Raw genomic sequence first — 27878 nt, forward strand, 5'->3', positions numbered from 1 at the left:
TTACATTATTGTTTCAGCTACTCGGATATATATATATATATATATATATATATATATATATATATATATATATATATATATATATATTCCTGACAGATTCCCGAGTTCTTATGAGACGTACCTGAAGATGGTTAGAGATAAAGGTTACATAAGCCAAAACATTGTGAGAATAACATCAAAGGTGACAAGAATCGTCTGAATAATCCAAATAATACTTAAAAAACTGTAACTAAAAATAATACGTTTTATTTTTACTAATATTTTTACTAATCTAAATGCTATTAAACCCATTACTATTTTATTAAAATCACTAAACGCAATGTGACCATATTTTCAAAATGAGAATTCTTTCTTGCTTATTGACAAAATGAGAATCGTTTTTGCAAAAGAATTCTGGCACCTTCGTTCTGTGACGATGTGGGTGTGGTTAAAAGTGCTAAAAACTATGACAAACAACGCGGTAAACATTTGCTTGCGTCCCTTCACTTTGCAACCTCTTCACTTCCATTAAATAATGGATGATTGATTGGCAGAAAGACAGAATAGCAAAATTATCTTTGAGACAAAGATGCCGGTCGTTCACCCTAGTCATGCTTTAATGGAATTTTCTTTGTAATTCTTGATTTTAAATGGCCGAAACACTTCCCATCTTTTTCTCTCCTACTCAACAATCTCTAAATGTTGGACAGACCAAAGTGTCCAACAAATTATATATAAACTAAAAGAATACATAACCTTGGACAAAAAACATTTTTTCCTCTAAACATAACATTCGTATTATTTGCATTATTTAGACTATATAGGGCGGAAGAATAAAAATTTCTCCCTAGAAGAGACAACATCATTCCATTTCCGTTTGATGGAAATTGGTTTTCTTTTGTTTTTGCTGGCCATCTACTAGTTGGCCAGGTGTGTACAAATCCCAAGAGCGATAGGAGCTGTCTATCATGTCCTCCTCCGCCGGCCTGAACCCACTGGACTACTTTGTTGAGTCATACATAGAGAACATCACCAACATGACCACCCACAACACCAAAGTAAGCTTGGTCGTTGCCATTTGCCGAGTATTTTCTGAGCTCCCACCGGCAGTGTAGAATAGGTATGTTCAATTCCAGGCCCGTATTGAGGCTGAAGGTGACTAGATTTAATAGATATCAGCTCTACTACATAATCAAGTTAGCTGAATTGATTATTTCAATAAAAGTTTTAAAATAAAGCTGTAGTGTTGTTTTCTTTAGGGCAACAAATTTATCGTTCCACTCTGTACTTTTATCTAGTTGGCCACATTTTTCGACTTTTAAGGTAACCAATTGCAAGTTAGCCACATTTTTTAATTTTTAAGGTGACCAATTGCAAGTTAGCCAGTTTTCTCTCTCTCTCTCTCTCTCTCTCTCTCTATATATATATATATATATATATATATATATATATATATATATATATATATATATATATATAGAACAATAAAATTCTCGCCCTAAAAAAAAAAAAACTACAGCTTTCGCCCCATTAGCCTCCTCCTGCTTTTTGCCAAAATACTTGAGTCCATAATTAATCAAGCTCTAGTTCATAACGTTACAGCTGCTAAACTTCTGACTGACCAACAATATGGATTTAGGCAAGCCGGTTCTACAGCAGATATCCTTACCGTAATCTCTGAACGTATATACCATACACTGGACAAAGCAAGAGAGGGTAGAGCGATAGCCCTAGATATATCTAAGGCTTTTGACAGGGTATGGCACGAAGATCTTCTCAAGAAAATCAGAACATATAGTATCACTGGCCGAATACTTAACAATTAAATCCTTCTTAAATAAGAGAAGAATCCAGGTTGTCCTCGACGGTCGTACATCTAAAGAATATGATATAAATGCAAGTGTGTTCAGGGATCTATCCCTGGAGCTTTATTATTCCTAATATTTATAAATGAACTCCCTGATAAAATTGTCTCTGAGATGGGTATATTTGCTGATAACACCACGCTCTATAACAGGCATGAGGGAAAAACAACTGAACACATATCTAAAGAAATGGCAGAAACACTAGATATGAAGACCTCCAATCTGTAGTGGAATGGAGACAAAAATAGATAGTCACATTCAATGCTGCCAAGACTAAGCTTGTTTCCTTCAATAATTACAAGAAAACTTCTCAACATTTAATAGCCATGGCTAATGATACATTACCTGAAAGTACTTCGTTCAAACTCTTCAGCTTAACGTTCACAGGGAACATGAGTTGAAACAGATACATTGAGAGCATTGCCAAGACCGCTGCGAGGAAGATGGGCTCTTTCTCTACCATGCTAGAAAGTTACTTATGCCTGAAAGTATCCTGCCCCTCTACAAGGTCACCATTCATCCATGTATGGTGTATTGTTGACACATTTGGGCTCGTGCATCTGCTACTAGTCTCTTGTTCCTGGACAAGATTCAAAATAGATCCCGAACTCTCATCCAAGCTTCAGCCTCTGTCTCATCGACGAAATGTTGCATCCCTCAGCCTGTTCTACAAGTACTTTAATGGTGGATGCTCTGACGAACTACAAGCACTTGTACCCCCTCGATGTAAATTCACCTGACAAACCTGACAATCAGCAAAATCCCACCTCTACAATAGCGATCCTTAGATGTAAGAAGGCTTTCTACTTTAATAGTTTCTTCCTCAGAATAGCTAAACTCTGGGTATCCCTTCCGGGTTCTATTTTCCCAACTGTACTGACATGCAGAAGTTCAAGTGTAATGTAATAGCCCCCTACATCAAAATGGCAATGTGCCTTGTTTATGATGAAAATGGAATTAAAAAAAAAAGCTTTATTTTAAAACTTTTATTGAACGAATCAATTCAGCTAACTTGACTATGTAGTAGAGATGACATCTATTCAATGTAGCTGCCTTCAGCCTCAATCACTACCTTGATACGAATCTGGAACTGGGAGCATAGCTTTTTCACAAGCGCTGACTGGAGCTTGGCGAATACTCGGCAGATTGTGGTGATCAGGCTGGCTTTGGTGTTGTAAGAAGTCATATTGGTGATGTTCTCAACATATCACCAAACGAAATAGTCCCACAGGTTTAGGTCGGGGAAAGAGGGTACCGGTGAGAGAAGGGTACAAAGTTGTATCACCCCTTCTGAAGTCAAGTCTGGGTCTCTTTGGACTTGTGGACCAGTGTAGAGTCCTACTGCCACACCCATGGTCTACCAGTGATCACCTGATTGAACCAAGGGATCACCACACTCTTCAGCACATCCACTTTAGTGTTAACTTTCAAGCTGACTTCGAAGATGTGAAGTGGCATGATGTGAAATAAATTTGAAATCACACAAAATACCATAACTGTGGCGGGAAAGGGTCGTCCAGTGCATTGAACTTTCCGGATTTGCATTTTGAGGGTGTTGGCAATGGTCCTGTTGTCATAACTTGGATCGATAGAGAGCATGAGTTGTACAGCGGTGCATCTCTAATCTCGCTCGTTGAACTTTGTGTCACTTTCAGACATGATAGAAAGCTCCTATCACTCTGTAGATTTGTACACAACGGGTCAACTAGTAGATGGTCTGCAAAAAAAGAATAAATAAAAGAAAACCGGTTTTCATCAAACAGAAATGGAATCATGTCGTCTTTTCTTTTTTATCCTTTTACTCTGTAGTAAGTTTATTATACAAACATTATTGGTTACATATTTGCATACATGTTTGAGTGGAATCTGATGAGGTGAGTCTCTCTAAATTGAGATTCGACTGAAACATGTACGCACATATGTAGCCAATAATATTGAGCACTCTTTAATAAACACAGGGGATTCAGTGAATCTACATCTAGGAAACCAAACCATACAACCATTTTATATATATATATATATATATATATATATATATATATATATATATATATAGTAAGTTATAAGATGTATATGGCGATTAAGCTACACTGAATATTCCACGTTTCATCCACTCTAGGACTCCTGAAGAGTCCTAGAGTGGATGAAACGCGGAATATTCAGTGTAGCTTAATCGCCATATACATCTTATAACTTACTAACTAGCTTTATTTACGTATTGAGCACTTTTGAAGTAAATACTTAAAGTTTATGCATAAATCTATACTTTCGTATATTAATTTTATGTGAGTAAATTAAGTATATATATATATATATATATATATATATATATATATATATATATATATATAAGTTATAGGTATTCAAGAGAGAAAACTCGTGAATTTAACGAGGTTATATTAAAAGTGCTCAATAAAAATGAGCAAGATATTTTTTATTGATGAAGACAAATTTACATGATGGCGACACTTTACATGCTAATGTTCCAGACAGATGGTCGGTCAAGACCACAAGTCGTCATATTAGCATGTAGAGTGTGGGGACCAAGTAAATTTGTCTATATCAATAAAAAAAATATATGTGTGTGTGTGTGTGTGTGTGTGTGTTCAGTTATGATTGATTAGAATCATCAATGTTGTTACGCCCACGGTTCAATCATTCAAATTAGTAAGAGCCAAAATATTTTTAAAAAAAATGATTTTCGGCTGTTTCTCATGATAAGACTCGTTTTGGTCAAAAAATATGAGGGAAACCCTATTATAACAATACTGTTGTTTTCTTTTTAATTGATATTATTGTTTTTTTATGGAAATCTCTCCAAACAAGGCATGAAACCACTCTGACCCAGAAAACAGCACATCTCCCCTCTTTGTCTAAAACATCGCTCATGGAATGTGAGGACTAAAGGGCAAGATAAGGGAAGCGAAAGTGAGAGTTACGCGTCTGCCAAAAGTAAATCCAAGATCCACTTTCTACTCTCCTTAACAATGGTCACATGACGTTTCAAAGTTTGAAAGAATTTCAATCTTTTAATATGTGCTGTTTTTTTTTTAAGAATTTTAATGTTAAAAATGATTTTCTATTTAAACAGCTTGACTGCTTTTCAAATTCCTTTCAAATTTCAAAAGGTCATCGCAAAATTCATTCCCTCTATTAACAAAAGCGTAAAATGGCTAACTTGATTAGAAATAAACCAAAATGCATACTGGTGGATTTAATTTTGTCATAAACTATGTTATAACCTGAAAAGTGTCTGAATCCCACACTTACAGTTTTGAGGTCCCTAGATGCCAGAAAGTCTTCTACTCTAATAGTTTCTTCCCACAGACTGCTAGACTTTAGAATTCCCTTCCTGTTTCCTGCTTCCCTCACTGTACTAACCCACATAAATTAAATTGTGATGTGAACAGATATCTCATTGCTCAACTCCCCACAGTCTCGTATTAGACACAATCCCAAATAGTAGCCCCTTGCGTTCAAATGACAATATGACTTGTTTGGGGTGAAAAAGGGTAAAAAAAACAAAAACATTTAATACGATTGAAAAAATTTTGTTTTTTGTTGTTTGCTTTCAATAAATAACTGATTAATAATAAATTTTAAAAACTCATAATTCTTTGTTAAATTATCATAGTAACATAGTTACGAGAAAAAAACTCACACAGATGAAGTTGCCTCATAATTTTATCGATCTATATAATATTCTGTTTGCTCCTTCCTTTATTAGTCTGTACGTTACGCTTGAAAAAATGGCCAAATACAATTTTTGAAGGCAAAACTGCTTTTAAAAAAGTCCAAATTCGCGAAATTTGACTTTAAAGACGTCAATAATAATATGAGAGTAACTGCCCTTGGATGTAACCATGTTTGGGAATATCTTTATAATAATGATCATTGCTGTAATATATACAGCATAATCACGTTAACGCACCAGTTCCCACTGGATCACCAAAGTTAAGCAACGTTGAGCCTGGTCAGTACTTAATGGGTGACCATTTGGGATTTCTAGGTGCTGTATGTGCTCTCTGCTTATCTCGGCATTGTTTCTAATCATCCTAGACTTCTTGCCACTGGACCCAAACAGTGCCGATTCAGAAAAGGTGTGGTTAGAGATTGCACAACCCTTGCCTCACAAATACCTGCACAGCTGCCCCTACAGGGGGTATCCTTTGTCTTTCGAGACAAAACGGAGGTATCGATTGTTGTAATGATATAAGAAAGAAGCTAATAATAATTTCGACATACAGCGATTCTTCTCCGGAAAAAGATGTCATTGAAATGTTACATAAAAAAAAGGAACATTCGAAAGAAACAGGCCAGTAAAATGAAAATCATTGTCTGCCAAGAGGTGCTGAACTGAAGGAGTAAATTAGATATAGCTTTTTACAATATGATTTTATTGTTTGTATTGAACTATGTAGCACAGTATTACTTTCTGAGTATTTATTAATATTTATTAATTTATCTAATTTAGACTAAGTCTGTATTCGTTTTCGAATATCATTATAATAATAATATGACTATTTTTGCAATGGTGTGAGAAAGGCACTCGTAGTGATTTCGGCGCACAGTGGTTTTTCATTAAAAAAAATCAGCAAAATACTACATAAAAAGGGAACATTAGAAAAAAAACAAGGCCAAAAACAAAACATTGTATGCTAAGAGATGCTGGACCGAAGGACTAAATTAAATATTGTCTCTTATAATATGATTTTATTATCTGTATTGAACTATGTAGCACACTATTACGTTCTGAGTATTTATTAATATTTATTAATTTGTCTTATTTGGGTCAGTTCTATCTTTAAAATTTCTTAGAAATGTTAATAAACTCATATTTGTTGTGTATTATTGTTTTTATTTTTCAAAAAACAAAAGAAAAGAAAACAAAACAAAATTTTTGTGCTATCCAGAAAAATATCAGTTTTATCAAAACATTTGTTGATCAAATATATTTCTCATTACGTGGAATTTCCTATGGGCCCTCTTCTTATATAAATATTAGTTCAGCATAATCTAATTTTGCTTTTCTCTCCTTGAGGAGTGGCGGTTTCTTTGAGCAGCGATTTTCAAGTCTAGCTTAGTGAAGTGTCCTTGTGGCAATTCTGTAAATAAATGAGAATCTCATTTGCAAACATATGAGTATTCTTGGCTATCTTTCTAAAAATCTTCCTCTTCAGTCTTATCTTATAGAAATTTTGCTTCCGGTACTTTGGGCATTCTTGAGTGAATTAATTTTAGCATATTTATAGTGTGTCTTCAGTACCTTTAGTGATAGGTATGAATGAAAAACAAACATATAAAAACGCTAAAAATAAAGCGTGTTTTAGTTATTTATTACAGCCAACACAATATGGCCTTTTCTCCACTTCCGGTCGCACATTCGTATGAGTCAACGGAGATAACTTCTTGTTTTACTTGGATATGACAGTATCAAATTGTTGCGTAAAGAATATTAAGACACTTGGAAAGAATTGTATATCTAAGTTTTTTCCTTTTAAATTTGTATTCATCTGTTTTTTTTTTTGTGATTAAATAATCAATTGTTAACTGTTATATACTTTCCAAAACCAATTGTTAATTATTCTGTATTTCCCAAAATAGACCGTTAACTAATCTGTACTTTCAAGTAATAATTTTTGTCGTTAAATTGGTCACACTGCTGTTCAAGAATACTACTTCAAATTTGCCCTCGACTCTGAAAACCAAGCTTTTTATTCAAACCGGCAGCATCTCATTTGCATATGAAGTAACAAAAAATCTCGTTACTTCACCAGATCCATGAGCATATAATTAGATATAGCAACCATTTTCTTAATTTTCTCTTTCGGACTCTAAATTAGAGGTGTAACAGCAACGTTGCGGCTTGATATTTTGAAAGTGTTTGGTTTATAACATCATTGTTGATTGGTTGGAGAAGTCAACTTCTTTTTTGACTTGTCCAACCAGAGGCCAGCTCCCAGGCTAGCTGACCACGTGACTAAACATGGTTAAACCAACGGCAATTCTCTCTCTTTCTTCCTGGTTTTGAGAACATCTCTACTTAGCTCAAACTAATCCCCAGCTACTCTCTTGGGATGCAACTCAATCCAACCGAGCTTTTTGTCCAAGGAGTCGACTAAGATTGAGAGACATTGAATCCGGACTTAGATCTGGTACACAGATGAACTCTTTTCTCATTTTGCAGGACTGTTTCTAATCTTTTGCCTCTGCCCATACATGGACGTACGCTTCTACTAACTTCAACATAAATCTACAAGCTCTCTCTCTTTCAACAGGTCTGTCTAATCTTTAATCTATATTCATACATACAAACTCTTTTCACGACCAACACTTTTTCTTACTAAGTCATACTTACAAAGATAATCAATAAAGTTATTAAATGTAAGAATGAATTTTGTCATTCCTATTCTACAGAGGTTTATACCAATCTTTAACTTTTATTATTTGCTTACGAAGCAGCAACCAGGCATTTAATCACATTTTTAACTTTTTAAGATCGATTATCTCGGACATAAATTGCAGGGATTACACTTGAACTTCTGCATGTCAGTACAGTTGGAGAAGCAAGAACTCGAAAAGGAATTCCAAAGTCTAGCAGTTCTGGGGAAGAAAATATTAAAGTAGAAGGGTTTCTCACATTCGGGGATCTCTTCTGTGTAGGTGTGATGTTTTGCTGTTTGTCAGGGGTATTTATGTCAAGGGGGTACAAGGGTTTGTAGTTCGTTGGAGTATCTACCATTAAAGTACTTGTAAAACAAGCAGAGGGATGCAATATTTCATCGATAGGACAGAGGTTGAAACTTAGTTGACAGTTCAGGATCTATTAGGTTGGCGACTCACTTTTGAATCTCGTATAGGATTGAGAGACTAGTAGCAGATGAATCAGCCCAACTGTTCTATTCAGTTCTCAGAGGTCCACTTTCCCATGCTTTACCTTCTCTATAAAAAGTGGCTAATTTATTGCTAATTGCCCAAAAGACACCACAACAGACTACCTAGACATTTTTGTAGGCCAGAGTGCACTTATCCTAGTATGCTCATTGTTTTTGTTTTTTAAACATTTGACCTTTTGTCTAACGTCATGATGAGGAGGTAAATAAAATAGACTGATCGACAGTCGAAGTAAGATTCCAAAAATTGTGCATGAGTAAAAGAGGAGAGTTTTTGAATGTGTGAGGAAGATGTGTCATATTTCACGTGGTTGTAAAATGATCTCTATAACAGGAGGAGTGATACTGCTACTCTCACATGTATCCTGTTCCACTCCTTCGGCTATAGAGACTACCTACTTTCCTTAAAATTTCTTATCCACATATACATGTGCTTCATCGTTTTCTGGGAATCATCAGTGTGGAGGGTCAATTATATAAAAACGATGTAGACTGTCGGTGGTGACCTGTGGTGTTTTATGATAATCGGATATTTATGGCTTACCAGTCAGTAGTGTCATGAGTTTTAACAATCCACTTTAACCTTTTCACAGGAAATTGGAGAGGCCTGATTGGTTTTTTGGTAGTAATGATTTCTGGGAGCAAATTTTTGGGGCGGAATCGTGTTTGGGAGTAATGTTTTTTGTGAGTCATATTTTTTGGAAGTAATGATTTATTGGAACATTTTTTGTGGGAGGAATGTTTTGGGGGAGTAATGTTTTTTGGGTATAGTACTTTTTTTGAAGTAATGATTTATGGGAGCAATGTGTTTTTGGAGTTATGTTTTTAGAAGTAATAATTTCTGGGAGTAATGTTTTTTGGGGAAGATATGGTTTTTGGAAGTAATATTTTTTGGAAGTAATGTTTTCTGGGAGTAATTTTTTTTTTTTTGGGGGGGGGTAATGTTTTTGGAAGTAATCGTTTTTGAGAGGAATGGGTTTGTTTCCACTTTCACTTTAAAATTTCCTTCTAAGTATAATGTTTTCTAAGAATATAACATAATTATCCTACAAATATAATTAAATTTAACAACTTTATTCAACATTAACTAACCACTAGGTATAGTGTAACTAAAACCAAACTAAACTAAACCTTATTCAGCATTAAATAATTCGTAGATGGTTGATATGCCGTAAAATAAATCAAACCAAACCAAACAAAAGCAAACTAACCCAAACAAAAGCAAACTAACCCAAACAAAAGCAAACTAACCCAAACTAAAGGTTGATCAGCATTTAATAGCCCATAAATTATTGATATGCTGTAAAATAAACCAAATCGATAAAATACACTGCAATTGATTCATAGGATTTTTAATATCTTATCTTTGTAATTTTTGCTGTTATTTCACCCCAAACAAGGCACAGTACCGCTTGAATATAAGGGGCTACTATTTGGGATAAAATCTACAGAGACACTATGTAAGGAGTTGAGCAGTGAGATGTCTGTTCACATTATGCTTGAACTTCTGCATGTCAGTATAGCAAGGACTTCGCATGGAATTGGAACTTAATTTATGTTGTCATTTTTCGCCATATTCATAATGTTACATATATAGGGGGAAAGATGACGTCTGCATATTTCGAGTAAATGTTCATATTTACGGCACATCAGCCGTTTTGGGGTGTTTATAAAATAAAAGCAGAAACATACCTTTTTATCTCTTCTTCACATCTATTTACCATGTCGGCTTGCCCGGAACAAAAAGTCCATAACAACAACGCAAGTCTCATTCTCTGAACAATTAGGACTTTATTTGTTTCACAGTATAGCATGTCCCTGTTCTCTGTCTATCCTTAGAAGAAGGGTGGGAATTTCTCTATTGATTCATCTTCCATACATAGCTGCCTCTCGTCGCTCCGTGAGAATGTTTAATCTGACGACTGTGTTTGTTGGACTCAAAACTCGAATTGTGGATTGTAGACTTTCAAACTCAACTCTCAATTGAACTCCTAAGCACATGTGTGCTCTTTTTATTTTTGTGTTGGGCTGTAATTCCCTTTAACCAGCTCACTGACCTGTCTTGCAACGCAAATGCACGCCCTGTCAATGGATATCCTGGGTTTGATCTATGTCACCGATAACCATTATTGACCTCTTTGCACTCCTTGGCACAAACAAGTCGTTTTCAATTCAGTGCCGTGTTAACCGCGCTATTCGTGTCATGAACTCCACAACAATAATTGAACATATGAAATGGAGTACTAAAAAAACTAGGAGTATTTCAACAATTGAAATTTTTAAGGGCTTTTAAGCGATTTTATTAGTGTAACTTGATTTAAATTAAGTATGTGGTTGGAATCTTACATGCAAGAGAAGATGGTGTTTTTGTAATTGTTAATTTCGTTGATTCTTTTATGATCGCATATGTTGTATGTGCATGAATATTCCTCACTAATTAAATCCAATATAAATTATTTATATTTACAGCAGAAGTCAAATAACAGTAAAGCAGGACAAAACTTTGTCTATTACTAAATATATTCTACTTCTTTGTCATGGCAGTAAGAGGACATAGACTGTGAGAGGATTAACTTCTATAATGTGACTAATAAAAATATTCTATCAAGATTAAATAGTAGAATATAAGAATCGATTAGAAATAGGATTTTTCTCTTTTGAATAAAATACATCAACATTGCTATTAAGTGACTTGTGAAGCAGAATTAAGTATCTGTGCTGCATTTTAAAAACTATTAACGTCATAGAAAAGATGAATAAGCTTTATACATTAAACTAGCTTGAGTGCCCTGCGTTGCTCGGGTGTTTGGATGTTTGGAGGTGTGTGTTGAGCAAAAAAAAAAAAAGTGGTAGTAGGCAGGCAGGCAAGGAGGTAGACTGGAACCCGTACCACAAAGGAGAAAAAGAATGTGAAAAAAAAATGTGACATATTTGCCTTTGAGTCCATCGCCAAACTGGAAGTGGTAGAGGTTAAAATTAAGGCTAGTCAATCGAAAAGAGAGGATGACTTTCGAAAATATTTGCGAAAAAAACCACCCCCTCCTTAAAGAAAAGTGTCCAGTTTAGGGTCAAGGAATTAATGTTTTAAGCCAATTTTTCGATATTTGCCATCCGAAGGGTCGAGCATGAAAACGAAACTGATCTAATGAAAATCCGTCGCCTCTTTCAAAGGTTTTAGGTAGAAATACAAACGTACATACATACATACATACATACATACATTTAAACAGACAGGTGAGATTTATGTTATAGACTAGTTTGAGTGCTCGGTGTTGCCCGGGTGTTTGTAGGTGTGTGTTGAGCAAAAAGAAAAAGTTTTAGTAGGCAGGTAGGCTCGAACCCTAACCACGAAGGAGGAAATGAAAAACATGACGTGTTTACCATTGCACACCCATCGCTAAACCAAAAGTGACGAATGTTTAAATTAAGGCTAGACAATCGAAAGGAGGTGATGACTTTTGAAAATATTGGGGAAAAAAGCGACACCTCCCTGTAGAAAAGTGCCCAGTTGAGGGTGAAGGAATTAACATTTTTGGCCAATTTTTCAATATTTGTTGTTCGAAGACTCGATCTTCAAAACAATACTGATTTCGTGAAAATATGTTGCCTCTCTTGAAAATTTTAGGCAGACATACATACATACATACATACATACATACATACATACGTACATTTAAACAGACAGGTGAGGTTTATATTATAGAAGACTAGTCTGGGTGCCCGGCGTTGCCCGGGTGTTTGTAGATGTGTGTTGAGCACAAAAAAAAAAATGTGGTACTAGTAGACATGAAGTCTTGACGGAAAAGAATGCAAAAAGAAAACATGACGTGTTTGCAGTTGTGCCCATCACAAAACTGGAAGTGGTGAAGGTTTAAATTAAGGCTAGTCAATCGAAAAGAGAGGATGACTTTCGAAAAAATTAGTGAAAAAATGATCCCTCCCTAGTGATAAGTGCTCACTTGAGGGTGAAGAAATTAATGTTTTTAGACAATTTTTCGATATTTGCCGCCCGAACGGTTGAACTTGAAAATGATTTCAATCTCGTGAAAATCCGTCGCCTCTGTCGAAAATTTTGGACATACATACATACATACATACATACATACATACATACATACATTTAAACAGGTGGTTGTAGGCAATAGGTAGGCAGGCTTGAACCTGTACTGTGAAGGAGGAAAAGAACATGAAAAAAAAAATGTGACGTCTGTGTTGTTGCGGCCATCGCCAAACCTGATTTGTTTAAATTAAGGCTAGTCAATCAAAAAAAGGGGATGACTTTCAAAAATATCATTGGAAAAACGACCCCTACCTGTCGAAAAGTGCGCAGTTGAGAGTGAAGACATTAATGTTTTTAGCCAATTTTTTTATATTTATTGTCCGAAGGGTCGAGCTTGAAAACGATATCAATCTCGTAAATATCCTTCGTCTTTGTCAAAAGTTTTAGGCATACATACATACATACATACATATACAGTTAAACAGATGGGTCAGATTTTTATTATAGACTAGCGAGGGTACCCGGTATTACCCGGGTGTGGTGAAGTGCAGGAGTAGGGGTAAATCAAACAAAATGGAAAATAAAGAATAAGCAAACGAAAAAGAAATGGCATAAATAAACCTGCGTAAATGTTAAAACTTCTTATAAAAATCAGAAAAACAAAAACAAAAAAAAAAACAGCGAACGTGATAAAAAAAAAACGAACGAAAAAATGGCATAAATATCCCTGTTTCAATATTAACACTTTAAAATCAAAAAAAATATCTCATATCTCGGCTCGAATGTGCAACCATAAGATAACGACGCTGCCACTATAATGACTGGTCTATGATCGCGTGAGCAAAGTTTGGTCGTTTTTTTTAATATTTAAACTAATTCAGGAAAGAACTTTTTTGCACATGCGTGTTTGGCCAAATTGTCATGAAGGAACGATTTTTTGCTACTCCTCCCTGTAGAAAAGTGGCCAGTTGAGGGTGAAGAAATTAATGTTTTGGCCAATTTTTTTAATATTTGTCATCCAAAGGGTCGAGCTTCTAAACGATACTGATTTCATGAAAACCTGTCATCTCTGTGAAAAGTTTTAGGCAGACATACAAACATGCATACATTTAAACAGATTTTTTAATATTATAGATAGATAGGGTGTTTTTAGATGGTTTTTTTTTTTTTTTTTTTTTTTTTTTATTACATTTTCACCCCAAACAAGGCAAATTGCCACTTTGGTGTAGGGGGCTACTATCAGGGGCAACAACTACTGGGGTACTATGTAGGGATTTGGGCAGCAAGGTGTCGGTTCACGTTACACTTGAACTTCTGCACGTCAGTACTGTTGGGGAAGCAGGGACCTGGAATGGAATTCCAGAGTCTTGCGGTTCTGGGGAAGAAACTATTGGAGTAAAAAGATCTTTTACATCTAGGGACCTCTACAGTGTGGGGGTGGGATCTAGTAGCCTGTCGGGTTTGTCGAGGGTGCTCGCGTCGTGGGGGCACAAGTGATTGCAGTTCATCAGAGCATTCACCACTAAAATACTTGTAGAACAGGCAGAGGGATGCAACATTTCGTCGATGGGACAGAGGCTGAAGCTTAGATGCCAGTTCAGGGCCTATCAGATTTGCGACTCTCTTTTGAACCTTGTCAAGGAGCGAGAGACTAGTAGCAGATGCACCAGCCCAGATGTGGCAGCAATACTCCATACATGGGCGAATGGTGGCCTTATAGAGGTACAGAATACTTTCGGGTGTTAGTAGTTTTCTAGCACGGTAGAGAGAGCCTACCGTTCTTGCAGCGGCCCTGGCAATGCCTTCAATGTAATTGTTCCAACTCATGTTTCCTGTGAACGTTAGGCCAAGGAGTTTGAAAGATGGACTCTCAGATAAAGAGTCGTTGGCCATTGCTATTGGTGGTAGAGAGGGTTTCTTGTAATTATTGAATGAAACTAGTTTAGTCTTGGCAGCATTGAACGCGACCAACCACTTTTGTCCCCATTCCACTACAGATTGGAGGTCTTCCTCTAGTGTTTCTGCCATTTCTTTAGAAATGTGTTCATTCGTCTTCCTGTCGTGTCTGCCATAGAGTGTAGTGTCATCAGCATATATACCCATCTCAGAGGCAATGTTGTCGGGGAGGTCATTTATGAATATCAGGAACAATAGAGGTCCAAGGATAGAACCCTGGGGCACTCCCGCATTTATATCATATTGTTTAGATGTGCGACCGTCGAGGACTACCTGGATTTTTCTCTTATCTAAGAAGGATTTAATTATGTTAAGTATTCTACCAGTGATACCGTATGATCTGATTTTACTGAGGAGACCCTCATGCCATACCCTGTCAAAAGCCTTAGATATATCTAGAGCTACCGCTCTGCCTTCCCCCGCTTTGTCCAGTGATTGGTATATACGTTCAGAGATCACGGTGAGGATGTCTGCTGTGGAACGGGCTTGTCTAAATCCATATTGTTTGTCAGTCAGTAGTTTAGCATCTGTAAGATGATGGACTAGAGCATGGTTAATTATGGTCTCAAATATTTTGGCAAAAAGTGGGAGGAGGCTAATGGGGCGATAATTTGATGGGTCTGTCCTTTCGCCAGAATTCTTGAATACTGGTACAACAGAAGCAGTTTTCCAACAGCCCGGAAAGCAAGCTTCATTAAGACATTTGTTGTAGAGTTTGGAGAGAACTGGAGCTACTTCGGCTGAGCACTTTTTTAATAGCACAGCTGGGATAAGATCGGGTCCACATGCTTTTGAGGTGTCAAGGTTTTTTATGATAGCATGCACCTGAGCAGGGGTGGTTTTCAGATCGTCTAGTGTGGCGTCTGTCCGCATAGGAAAGTCAGGTAGGGGGTGGTTGGAAGGGTCCAGTGTGGAGTTTGAGGCAAACCGACTGGCAAGCATGTTAGCCTTGTCGGTTGCTGAGGAGACAACCTCGTGATTGTTGGTTAGTGGGGGAATTGTTGATTGCCCATTATTTACTACACTGTTGTAGATTTTCCAGAAGTCTCGAGTTCCTAGTTTTTGTGCTTCGATGCGCTTTTTAGTGGTTTCCGTAAATTCTCTCTTAGCTGTCGCTATTTCTTTCTTAACGTTATTTCTAGCTTCTATATACTTCAGTCTGTTTGAACTGGACTTATGTCGGTTAAACCTACGGTATGCATGCTGCTTTTGAGTAATGGCAGTTGCACAAGTCGACGTAAACCATTGGGGAGAGTGGGGCTTACTGTAAAATTTCCGCATGGGAACATGCGCTTCGATTGCAGTTTTGAACCAGTCAGTGGTCTCGTTTGCACACTGTTCAGCAGGGAGAGAGAAAATATTTTTCCATGGAGCATCTCTAATTAGTTCCCTGATGGCTTCCCAGTCAGCCTTATTATAATATCTCGTTGTTTTGAGCACTGGCTCTTCAGTTTTGGGTCTAGAGTTTAGGGCGATTTCAACCATTATCACTGCATGATCAGCGTTCCCGAGTGGGCTGTGGGCCTTCGCTATGCAGTCATCGGGAACTGTGGTCAAAAACAGATCTAGAAGTGATGCGTGTTGTTCTTCCTGGTCAGGGAAACGGGTTGGAAACTTAACAATTTGTGATAGGGAGTGAGATATAGCGAAGCTATGGGTTGTGCTGCCCGCTGCATCTGTGTGAGTAGAGAATCCAAGCCAGTTTTTGTGGTGGACATTAAAGTCTCCAAACACATGTATTTGTGCGCTAGTGTCGAGGGACAGTGCCGTGTCTATGCTGTCAGATACTTTGTTTATTATGGAGCAGTCCTGAGTCGAGGGAGAGCGGTAGAGAAAATAATAGTAGCTAATACTGTGTTGCACGTTTAGTCTAAAGCACATAAAGGCTTGATCATCTGTTTCTAGGTTTGTTTCTCTAGTCAAGGGAAGGGTATTACGAATGTAAACTCCAAGTCCGTGCATATGTCTGTCAGAGTCCTTACGGCAGAGTGGGAGATATCCATGCATGTTAAAGTGGTTAGAGGGAATGGAGGAGTGTAGGTTAGTCTCACTTAGTGCTAAGATATCCGGGGTATTTGTTAAGAGAAATGCTTCAACATCAGCTAAGTTAGTTCTAAGCCCACGGATATTTGTGAATGAGAGCCTCAAGGGAGGAGGCAAGTTGAATTTGTTTGTCCCTAATCCTGGTTTAAGCTTATTTTTAGATTGTACTGTCGTCATATTTTTTTTAAGAGATGTGTGTTGAGCAAGCAAAAAAAGTGATAGTAAGCAGGCAGGCAGGCTGGAACCCCTACCATGAAGGAAGAAAAGAATGTGAAAAAAAGCCTGACGTGTTTGCTGTTGCGTGCATTGCCAAACTGGAAGATACTTAGGTTTAAATTAAGTCTAGTCAATAGAAAGGAGGGGATAACTGTTGAAAATATTGGTGAAAAAAGCGACTCCACCCTGTAGAGAAGTGCCCAGTTGAGGGTAAAGGAATTAATGTTTTTGGCCAATTTTTCGATATTTGATACCGATCTTGTGAAAATCCGTCGCCTCTGTCGAAAGTTTTAGGCAGATATGATGATGGCAACGTCTTGTCAGACGAGTGCCACTTCCTCAGATACGAGACCATTTTAATAGACAAATGCGTGAGGGAGTATCTATACACAGATGATGTTACAGAGTCTTAGCTTTGTATGACAGCTAAGTCTCTCTCTCTCTCGGTTCAAAATGTTGAGATCCAGCAACAAGCAAGAGCAAAATAGCCAGCAATAAGTTAAACTGCGGGCCAGCTTAATGCGGGTACTGGTTTCCCGCTTTATGGTTTTTTAAATTAGAGATTTGCTTCTCCTAGAAAGGTTGCCTTCACCATGGCTTACGGGAGCCCTCTCCACCCCAACGCACACATACATACACACAAACACACACGGTGCTAGTTGGCCGTTGAACCCCCAAAATAGGCAGACATACATGCATACATACATACATACATTTAAACAGACAGGCAAGATTTATATTATAGATATTAATTAGAAAAAGGCTTGTTTATACAGTACTTAGATTTAATTTTTTTAAATTCTATTTTATCCCCTAACAAGGCACAGTACCACATTGATGTAAGGAGTTGAGCAGCAAGATGTCTGTTCACATTACATTTGAACTTCTGCATGTCAGTATAGTTGGGAAAGCAGAATCCCGGAAGGGGTTCCACAGTGTAGTAGTTCTGGGGAAGAAACTATTGGAGTAGAAAGTTTCTTACTTCTAAGGATCTCTACTGCATAGGGGTGAGACTTTGCTGCTTGTCGGGTTTGACGGGGATATTTACATCAAGGAAGTACTAATACTTGTAGTTCGTCAGAGTATTCACCATTAAAATACTTGAATAACAGACAGAGGAATGCAACTTTTCATCGATGGGACAGCGGCTGAAGCTTAGATTACAGTTCAGGACCTATCAGGTTGGCGACTCTCTTTTAAACTTTGTCCAAGAGTGAGAGACTAGTAGCAGATGCACCAGCCCAAATGTGACAACAATACTCCATACATAGGCGAATAGTTAACCCATCTATATAATATTATGTCTGTTCCCTTCTTAGTTAGTCTGTGTGTTATGCTTTGAACAAAGGCTAGATACAATTTTCGAAGACCAAACTGCTTAAAAAAAAAGCCAAACTCGTGAAATCTGGCTTTAAAATTTCAATCTGGCAACCTTGCAGAAGAACAGGAGAGTAACCTCCCTTTGATGTCATCTTGTTTTCGAATATCATTGTATTAATATATGATCATTGTTTTAATGTGTAAGGAAGGAACTCAGTAATTTCAACATGCAGACGTTCTTCACAGAAGATAAAAGTCAGGAAAACGTTACATTAAAAAAAAAGGGAACATTCGATAGAAACAGGTCCTAAAACAGAAGAACATTGTCTGCCAAGAGATGCTGGGCTGAAAAAGTAAATTAAAGATTGTCTCTTACAATATGATTTTATTATTTGTATTGAACTATGTAGCACAATATTACTTTCTAAGTATTTATTAGTACTTATCAATTTATTTTATATTTAAAATGGAATAACCACTATTTTCATAGAACTGTGAATAAACTCATGTTTGTTTCATGTTATTTATTTTTCTGTTCCAAAATACTAATTTTTCATGCTACCCAGAAAAATATCAATTTTATCAAAACATATTTGATGATTAAATATATTCCCTATTCCGTGGAATTTCCATGTGTCATGCTAGTTAGAATTATTTTAATAAATTCTTTAGTAATTATGACAATTTCTAAGAAACGATTCTAACAAAGCCATGAAAAAGAAAGCTTAAATCTTTAGAAAAGCAATTCTTTTAATGTTGCTGCTTTGCCATTTTGCAGAAGGCGTGGAATCAATGTACAAGAATTTGTAAACGACTAAAGAGCAGAGTAAAAGTTCTTTTGATTCCAAGCCAAACACCGTATAAAAAATGGTGGAAAATGTCTGCCAGCATTGAATCATAAATATATTGCGTGCTGGTGTACTAAAGCACAGATTTATATAAAATAACTCTTAAAAACAGAAGATGATCTCTCGACTTTTTTGCTCCCTACGAGAGCTAGAGGCAAAGCCGCTCCAACAACGTGGCAGTCGATGCCTCTGTTCAGTCCTGAAAGACAAAGGATACCCCTGATAGAGGCAGCTGCACATGTAATTGTGAGTCAAGAGTTGCACAATCCCTAACCACACCTCTCCTGAATCGGCACTGCTTAAGTGCAGTCACACAGAGAAGTCCAGGAAGACTGGACACAATGCCGAGACAAGCAGAGAGCACATACAGCACCTGGAAACCCCAAATGGTCACCCATTTAGTACTGACCAGGTTCAACGTTGCTTAACCGGTGATCCTGTGGGATTCATTGTGTCAATGTGGCAGAATTTAAACAAAAATAAAACTTGCATCATTTCTATGACTACTTCTTCGCTGATAAACTGTAGCATCAAAACAGATTCTACACTTTGATCCTTGCTAAACTGCCAAAGGATGAGAATAATACCTGGATACTTGTCCAGCTTATGTCTAGAATGTCTCTTAAATGTTTTAATGGTAATACTTTTCCTCTTAAGGCTTTCATTTTCTGTGAACCTTGGGAATGAAACATCAAGAGACTTTTTTTTATTTTTTTTTTATTACATTTTCACCTCAAACAAGGCACATTGCCACTTTGGTGTAGGGGGCTACTATCAGGGGCAGCAACTACTGGGGCACTATGTTGGGATTTGGGCAGCAAGATGTCGGTTCACGTTGCACTTGAACTTCTGCATGTCAGTACAGTTAAGGAAGCAGGAACCTGGAATGGAATTCCAAAATCTAGCGGTTCTGGGGAAGAAACTACTGGAGTAGAAAGATCTTTTACATCTAGGGATCTCTACTGTGTGGGGGTGGGATTTAGCTGCCTGTCGGGTTTGTCGAGGGTGTCTACGTCATGGGAGCACAAGTGTCTGCAGTTCGTCAGAGCATTCACCATTAAAATACTTGTAGAACAAGCAGAGGATGCAACGTTTCGTCGATGGGACCGAGGCTGAAGCTTAGATGCCAGTTCAGGGCCTATCAGATTGGCGACTCTTTTTTGAACCTTGTCTAGGAGTGAGAAACTAGTAGCAGATGCACCAGCCCAAATGTGACAACAATACTCCATACATGGGCGAATGGTGGCCTTATAGAGGTACAGGATACTTTCGGGTGTCAGTAGTTTTCTAGCACGGTAGAGAGAGCCTACCTTTTTCGCAGCGGCCCTGGCAATGCTTTCAATGTAATTGTTCCAACTCATGTTTCCTGTGAACTTTTAAAAAGTGTTGCATTTCTGAGTTTTCAGCATTTTTTATGTGTGTCTCCCCGTTTGCCTCTTCATTTGTTGTGCGTTATTATTTTTTACTGTATCACTGTATATTTTCGGCATACGTTATCTACAGGGTGGAATGATAAAATTGTCGCCATAAGAAAGACGACATGTTTCCATTTCCGTTTGATGAAAACCGGTTTTCTTTTTTTTATTGCAGACCATCTAATAGTTGGCCAGTTGTGTACAAATCCCAAGAGTGATAGGAGCTTTCTATCATCTGAAAGTGACGCAATATTAACAAACGAAATTGGAGGTGTGCCGTTGTACAACTCATGCTCTCTACCGATCTAAGTTATGACAACAGAACCATTGCCAGCACCTTCAAAATGCCTCGCTGGATTGCCACGTATAACAGAGACGTGTCCAGGATGATGAAAACAAATTTTCCGGCCACGGTTATGGTCTTTGGTGTGGTTTCAAGTGAGGTCCACATCATACCACCTCACATCTTAGATGTGCTGAAGAGTGTGGTGATCCCCTGGTGCAATCAGGTAGCCCTGGCAGACCCTGGATCTAGCAGCAGAACTCGACGCCAGTAAACAAGTTCAGTGACACAGGCTTGGCTTCAGAAGGAGTGCTACGACTTTGTACCTTTCTCTTATTTCACTGGCCTCCTTCTTCCCTCGAGCTGAACCCACTGGACAACTTCGTTTGGTAATACGTTGAGAACATCACCAACATGACCTCCCACAACACCAAAGCCAGCCTAATCGCCGCTATCTGCCGAGTATTCACTAAGCTCCCACTGCCGCTCGTGGAAAAGGCACGATCCCAGTTCCTGACCTGTATCGAGGTTGTAATTGAGACTGAAGGCGGCTACATTGAATAGATATCATTTCTACTACATAATCAAGTTACCTGAATTGTTTTTTCAATAAAAGTTTAAAAATAAACTTGTAGTGTTGTTTCATTTAGAGTGACAACTTTATCGTTCCACCTTGTATGCTATAAATATATTAGTGGTAGGTCGAATGCTTTGTATTGAAATAAAAATGACTTTTGAGGAACTTTACAGTTGCTTGTTCCTGCATTGAAGACGATTAATATAATATAAAATTATGTATATATATATATATATACACCTATAAATTCGTTTTTCTTTTGTGTGTATTGATATTCATATTAAAAACCCTCTTTTCTATTTATTTAAAAAGAAAATACAATTTTCTTATATATGGGTTGTGGAAATGCATTCACCAGCAAACGATCTAGCTAATTTGCATGTTCTTTTAAACATTCATTTTAATTAATTCCCTATTAGTTTTTTTCTGTTTTCTTATGGGATGATCATCTTTAGTTAACTATTACGTGTAATTATATTCATGCAGATATTCTACATGATTTATACTTGCATAATATTTGCGTAAAATCTTTACAGTAAACAAAAAGTTGTTTCCATATATATTTATGTATACGTATATATTTTTGTTTAATCTATTAGTCTATCTGTCTACTATATCTATAAAAGTGAACGTGTCTGTGTGTCTACATTTCCCTACACAATAACTCTGTCAATTTTTAGTCTACAGACTCGAAATTTGATATACAGGGTACTGAGAGTTGGGAAAATCTATGTGAACGGTTTTCGGCCAGAAATTTGGCGATTAAAGGGTCCAAGTTCAACGATTTGACCTTTGAGAACTCTACCAAACTCCTCCGACAATTTTGGGTCTAAACACTTGGAATTTTAGATATAGGTTCGTTGGACATGCATCTAACTTAATAACTTGAGTTGAGCCCGAAACAATCAGTGTTAAGGGGTCATAATAGGGGGTCACAGTTAAAAAAATTGACCGTTTTTATTTTTTTTGCTCAGTATACACCTGCAAACACCCGGGCAACGCCGGGCACCCATGCTAATATATCTATAAAACTGAACGTGTCTGTGTATCTGTCTGCGTGTCTGTGTGTGTACATTTCCCTACGCAATAACTCTGTCAATTTTTAGTCTACAGACTCGAAATTTGATATACAGGATACTGAGATTTGGAAAAATCTATGTGATCGGTTTTCGGCCAGAAATTTGGCGATTAAGGGGTCAAAGGTCAACGATTTGACCTTTGAGAACTCTACCAATCTCCTCCGACAATTTTGTGTCTAAACACTTGAAATTTTAGATATAGGTTCCTTCGATATGGATCTAATTTAATAACTTGATTTGAGCCCAAAACAATAAATTTTAAGGGGTCATAATAGGGATCAAAAGTTTAAAAAATTGACCTGTTTTTTTTGTTTTGTTTTTTTTGCTCAGTATACACCTCCAAACATCCGGGCAACGCCGGGCACCCATGCTATATATATAATTGAAATATTTAATGTAAAATATATTAATTTCTGAAAAAAAAATACTTGGGAATGTTTAATACTGATATTTGAATGATGTACCAAAAAAATGTTTTTTTCAAAGCAAATAATATTTTTATATTCTGTTTGTTTTCTCTGAAAATTCAAAAAGGAAATGAAAAGGATTATCAAAGATGAATCCGGAATTAATCGTGATCAGAAAAAGGAGGACACCACCATTGCTAACGGTAAGTTTTTATTATATCTTTCTTCAGACGAAATGAACATCTTCTGCATTTTAAAAAATAGTTTGGAAATAAAGTTTGTCATAAACTGTGTAAAGCACTTTATTGCAGTAAAATATATTTCACTAAATATACGTCACAAAAAAATTAAAATTGTATCATCAAAGGACTGCTTCAAGGTTATTTCCCAAAATGTTATCCAAATTCACGAAATTATGGCATTTGATTTATTATCAAGGAATTTATACTGACAATCGCTGTATTGCAGATCTCTTACAATGCTAAAAAAACAGGCGATTGAAGGTTATAGAAAATCAAAGAATTGTTGCTGAACTTGCATAAGGATTATCCATCAAAGCTGAAAAGAGATCCAAGAACCTTAACTTCGTCCGTGAACAACCTCTACACCAAATCCAGAAATGATAAGGGCGCAAGGAGAAACTTTTCAGATCGTGATATTCAGAAAATTTGTAGAGAAGTAAAACGAAACCCAAACAGCGCCAGTGCTTCGATTTTTGCAAGAATTGAAATCGCTCAAAGATCCATGCAGGCCCAATGCAATGTGTTGAATGAGATGGCAAGGAACAGCAAACCTCTTCCAAAGCCTCCATTGAGCAAACAACACAGGGAAAACGAAATGCTTGGGCACAGAATTATATGAAAATGGATTTCCAATGTGTCCTATTTACAGATGAGGCCCATGCTATTCTTAACGGTCAGGATGGATGGGCCAAAATTTGAAACCCAAACGGAACTCTGACTCCTTACAGAGTTCATCGCCAACAGGGAGGTGGAGGCATCATGTTTTGAGCAGGAATCATTGGGGATAAGTTGGTTGGATAATTAAAAGTGCCGGAAGATGTAAAGCTTACCAGCAATGCATACACACCTTTTTTGGATAATCATTTGTTACTATAGTTAGATGAACTGGTATTGCCACGTCGTTTTCAGATGATTTTTATGCATGACAATGCACCATCCTATTTTGCTAGGGCAACTGCAGCCTTCCTTGAATCTATGAGCTTTGTGGGAGAAACCCTCATGACCTGGCGACCGTGTTCTCCAGACCTTAACCCCATTGAACATCTCAGGTCAATACTGAAAAGAGGAGTCTATGAGGGATGGGGAGCAATTTACTTCAAAGGATGCCCTATGTAGGGAAATAGTTGATGTCGCCAGATCCATAACTTTTTCAGATTAAACGACTGATTCTCTTGGTGGACAAAAGGTCATTTAAAGTTATGCTAAAATGATGGATATGTCGTAAAATAATTCATTTATTTGAGACTTAGCACCTAGGATTTGCTTTTATTTAAATATAATAAAACATAAAGTTTTTATGATTAGACATTGTATTTTTCCCTAAAACAACATTTATAACAGACCTGCAATAAAGCGATGGACATTGGAAATTCCTTAATAAAGAATAAAATTTTATAACTTTGTAGAATATCGCATGACTTTGAATAAAATTTTAGGAAATAACTAACCTTAAAGCAGTTTTTTGATGATACAATTTTAATTTTTTTTGTGACGTATGTTTAGTGAAATATTGATATTTTACTAATCTGCAATAAAGCGATTGACATAGTTTATAAGAGTATGATTTCTTCTAAGAGAGTTTTAAATACTCTGTAATTTATTATATTTTAACGGAAAAGAAAAGTAAGTTTTCTATTTTTCAATAATACTTAACCGGCTTATGATATTGACAACCCACCACTGTCACTGTGTTCCCGTTGAGAGACATTGATTGAAACCCAAACCTAACGACAAGTACTATAATCTTTAGACCAGCGTGATACAACCTTTAAAAAGTGTTTTCAAACCTACTTATTCTTAACGTAAGTAATCTGTAATGTAAAATATTCATGCATGCGCATTCGTGAAACAGTTAGCAAACAGATAAAAATCCAATCACTCCTACATACCAACTTTTCAATTTTGATCCCTTATCAACACTTTTTTCCAGATGAAAACGAATTATAAAATTTTTCCACATGTCTGAATATCCTATATACCAAATGTCAAGTCTGTAGATCAAAAATTTGTAGAGTATATAGGTTGAGTAGTGTTCTCACACACACATTATCACTTTTATAGACATATAGATAAGTCGTTACTATTCCACAATATATCGGCTGAGAGAAGACAAGCAAATGTAAGAATAATAAAAAAAAACAGTCTATAAAAATTTCAATTTCTGTCATGCAGAAAAAAAGGTCGGAACTCCTCACTATTTTGGCAATTTGCAATAACTCTTGTCAACTCAGTTCACTGTACCAACTCTCAATATCTCTGTTCTCTCTCAGCTGTCAAAAACTCGACCCCCTGTCATCTCCAATTCGTCCTTCTTATAGTCACTATTCCCTACATATGCAAATTAATGTCACATGTATATAAGAGATCCCTAAACTCATGTTCCTCTTTTACTTTTCCTTCCCCTGACGGTCAAAACAGATGCGATGCTGCTTGTGAGTAATTTTTTTTTACAGCATTAAATCACAGTTTCCTAATATAAAATTTATGTTTCAAAGAAATATTAAACTATTTCGTTATAAAAATTTTTTAGACCATAATAGTAGGTACAATACTTTTATTTTGAACAACTAAATGAAATGTTGTTTAGCTGAAATAATAAAAACGATTCTTTTTCTGTAACGGCATAGATAAGAAATAAAAATGGTTTATTTGGCACTTTTAACAGCTTTGAAATATTCGTTTTCAATAATAGAAAAACCATCAATTGAAAAAGACATTTACATTTTATGCATAACTGAGGTGTTTATGGGGACAAAGATTTGTAGTGGAGAACTCAAGTAATCTAATAGTAAACGAGAACTGCTGTGTCAAACTGATAATTATACTCGAGTGGCCTCCGGGCCTTGATAAGTGGTGACTCCTAAGTAAAAAAAAAATGTTTTTTTTAATCAGGCTATTAACGTGTTACATCTTTGCAGGTCGGTAATAATCAACACAAACAAAGTGGTATAATTAACAAAAAGTGTCTTTACAAAAGTATGTTACAGAAGTACACGTCATGATTCTGGGGCCATAACTGTCATGAATCCCTGCTCAATGCCTGACTAAGATAGCTTTCTTTCATTTATATCAGATCTACCTCTGTGTTCCATGTTTAAAAAGGATGTGTTCTCTATAGTATCAGACCTGACGGAATCGTTAATTGTAGCTATAGACTGTTTCATACCCTCAAAAAACTTCCAGCAAAAACCTAACAGCCAGCCATAGTTCTCTCCAGAACGTGCTGCTGCCATTTCACACAGAAATCACTTTTTCTATTACTTCCAACGTAACAGATGTACTAAAACGAAAGCCACTTTCAGCACTGCCAGCTACCACTGTAAAAGAGTAATGAAGAACGTGAGAGAGAGTTTTATGTTCAGTCCGTCAAGTCCAAAGTAGCTGAGCAGCAACTTGGTTCTCACCAGTTTTGGCAAATAACAAACAAGATCCTGACCAGAAGCGTGTTCTCTATCCAAACTATCATCAATGGACCTGAGATAATCTTGTCAGCATCAGACAAAGCCAAACTCTTTGCCAAGAATTTTGAAGCTAATTCTACCCTATGTGACCAAGGCCACCAACCCACCCGTATTTCCTCCTGTATCAGAAAAAACACTATGTGACATACAAATATATGTGCGTGATGTTGCCAAGCTAATCAAAAACCTTGATTCCAGAAAAGCAACTGGCCCTGACGGCATTCTAATGCACAAAAAGCTTCAACTAGAACTAGCTCCCATACTTACAAAGCTGTTTAAGTGTTGTCTTAAGGAGAATTGCTTCCCAACACCCTGGAAAATCTCACCAGTATGCCCTGTATTTAAGAATTCAGGTGATCGGTCATTTCCCCTTCAGTACAGAGCAATAAGTCTCCTGTGCGTGATTAGTAAGTTAGTTGAATCTGTGTCAAATAGAAAAGTAGTCAACCACCTTAGCAAAAATTACCTTCTTAGTGACATGCAGTATGGTTTTCGTTCTGCTAGATCTACAGCAGATGTGCTTACGGTTATTTCTCATAGGATTAGGAAACTCTCGATGGAGGCTTCCTTTCTAGAAAAATTTCTCTTGACATATCAAAGGCCTTTGATAGGGTCTGGCATAAAGGTCTACTTAACAAGATCTCCAGCTATGGTATTGCATTGGACAGGCTATTTCCCTAGAAGAGTTCGCAATTAAAGGATACTCTAACTTAACTTCTAAATCTGACCCCCAAGATCGCCATGGGCATGGAATATGTGCCTATATTAAATATAGCTTTCCATGTGGTAGGGACATCTCCAGGGAAGATCCTAACTTACCCTATATGTGCTTCTGGTTTGCTTTAGCTCACACTACGGCATTTATATTTACTCTCTATCGCCCCCACAACAGTGGAGTTACTATCTTTCAAAGCATATCTGAGAAAATTGACCAAGTCCTATCTGCTTATCCTTCAGCTAACATTCACGTATGTTGAGACTTCAATGTTCACAACATCGAATGGTTGACCCACTCAAACAAGACCGATGATGAGGGGAGGTTCTGTCATGATTTCTCCATTGCCTATGACCTCACTCAGATTGTTCAGGAACCCACCTGTGTGCCCGACAATGACGGCCAGTATGCGAGCCTACTAGACCTTTTTCTCACAGCTTGCCCTGAACTGTGTTCAGTTTCTGTTCTGTCGCCTCTTGGATCTTCCGACCACTCTGTTGTATCAATTAAGATAAAAATGAAATGTAATAAGTCCCCAGACGTACCTCTCCATCATACAGTATATCGATACACTAAGGC

General features: G+C 36.9%; 1 protein-coding gene across 2 annotated transcripts in view; it reads left to right on the top strand.

The window, feature by feature from the left end:
• The window catches only part of LOC145248304 (uncharacterized), a 936478-nt gene that overhangs the window by 801733 nt on the left and 106867 nt on the right, over positions 1-27878 (top strand). For both annotated transcript variants that reach the window (XM_080110193.1, XM_080110194.1), the window contains exon 10: positions 23009-23084. In XM_080110193.1, coding sequence (XP_079966319.1) covers positions 23009-23084 — 76 coding nt within the window. The remainder of the gene's footprint in view (positions 1-23008; positions 23085-27878) is intronic.

The sequence above is a fragment of the Euprymna scolopes genome, chromosome 26, assembly GCF_053919585.1.
Source record: "Euprymna scolopes isolate OS-2025 chromosome 26, ASM5391958v1, whole genome shotgun sequence".
Lineage (NCBI taxonomy): Eukaryota > Metazoa > Mollusca > Cephalopoda > Sepiida > Sepiolidae > Euprymna > Euprymna scolopes.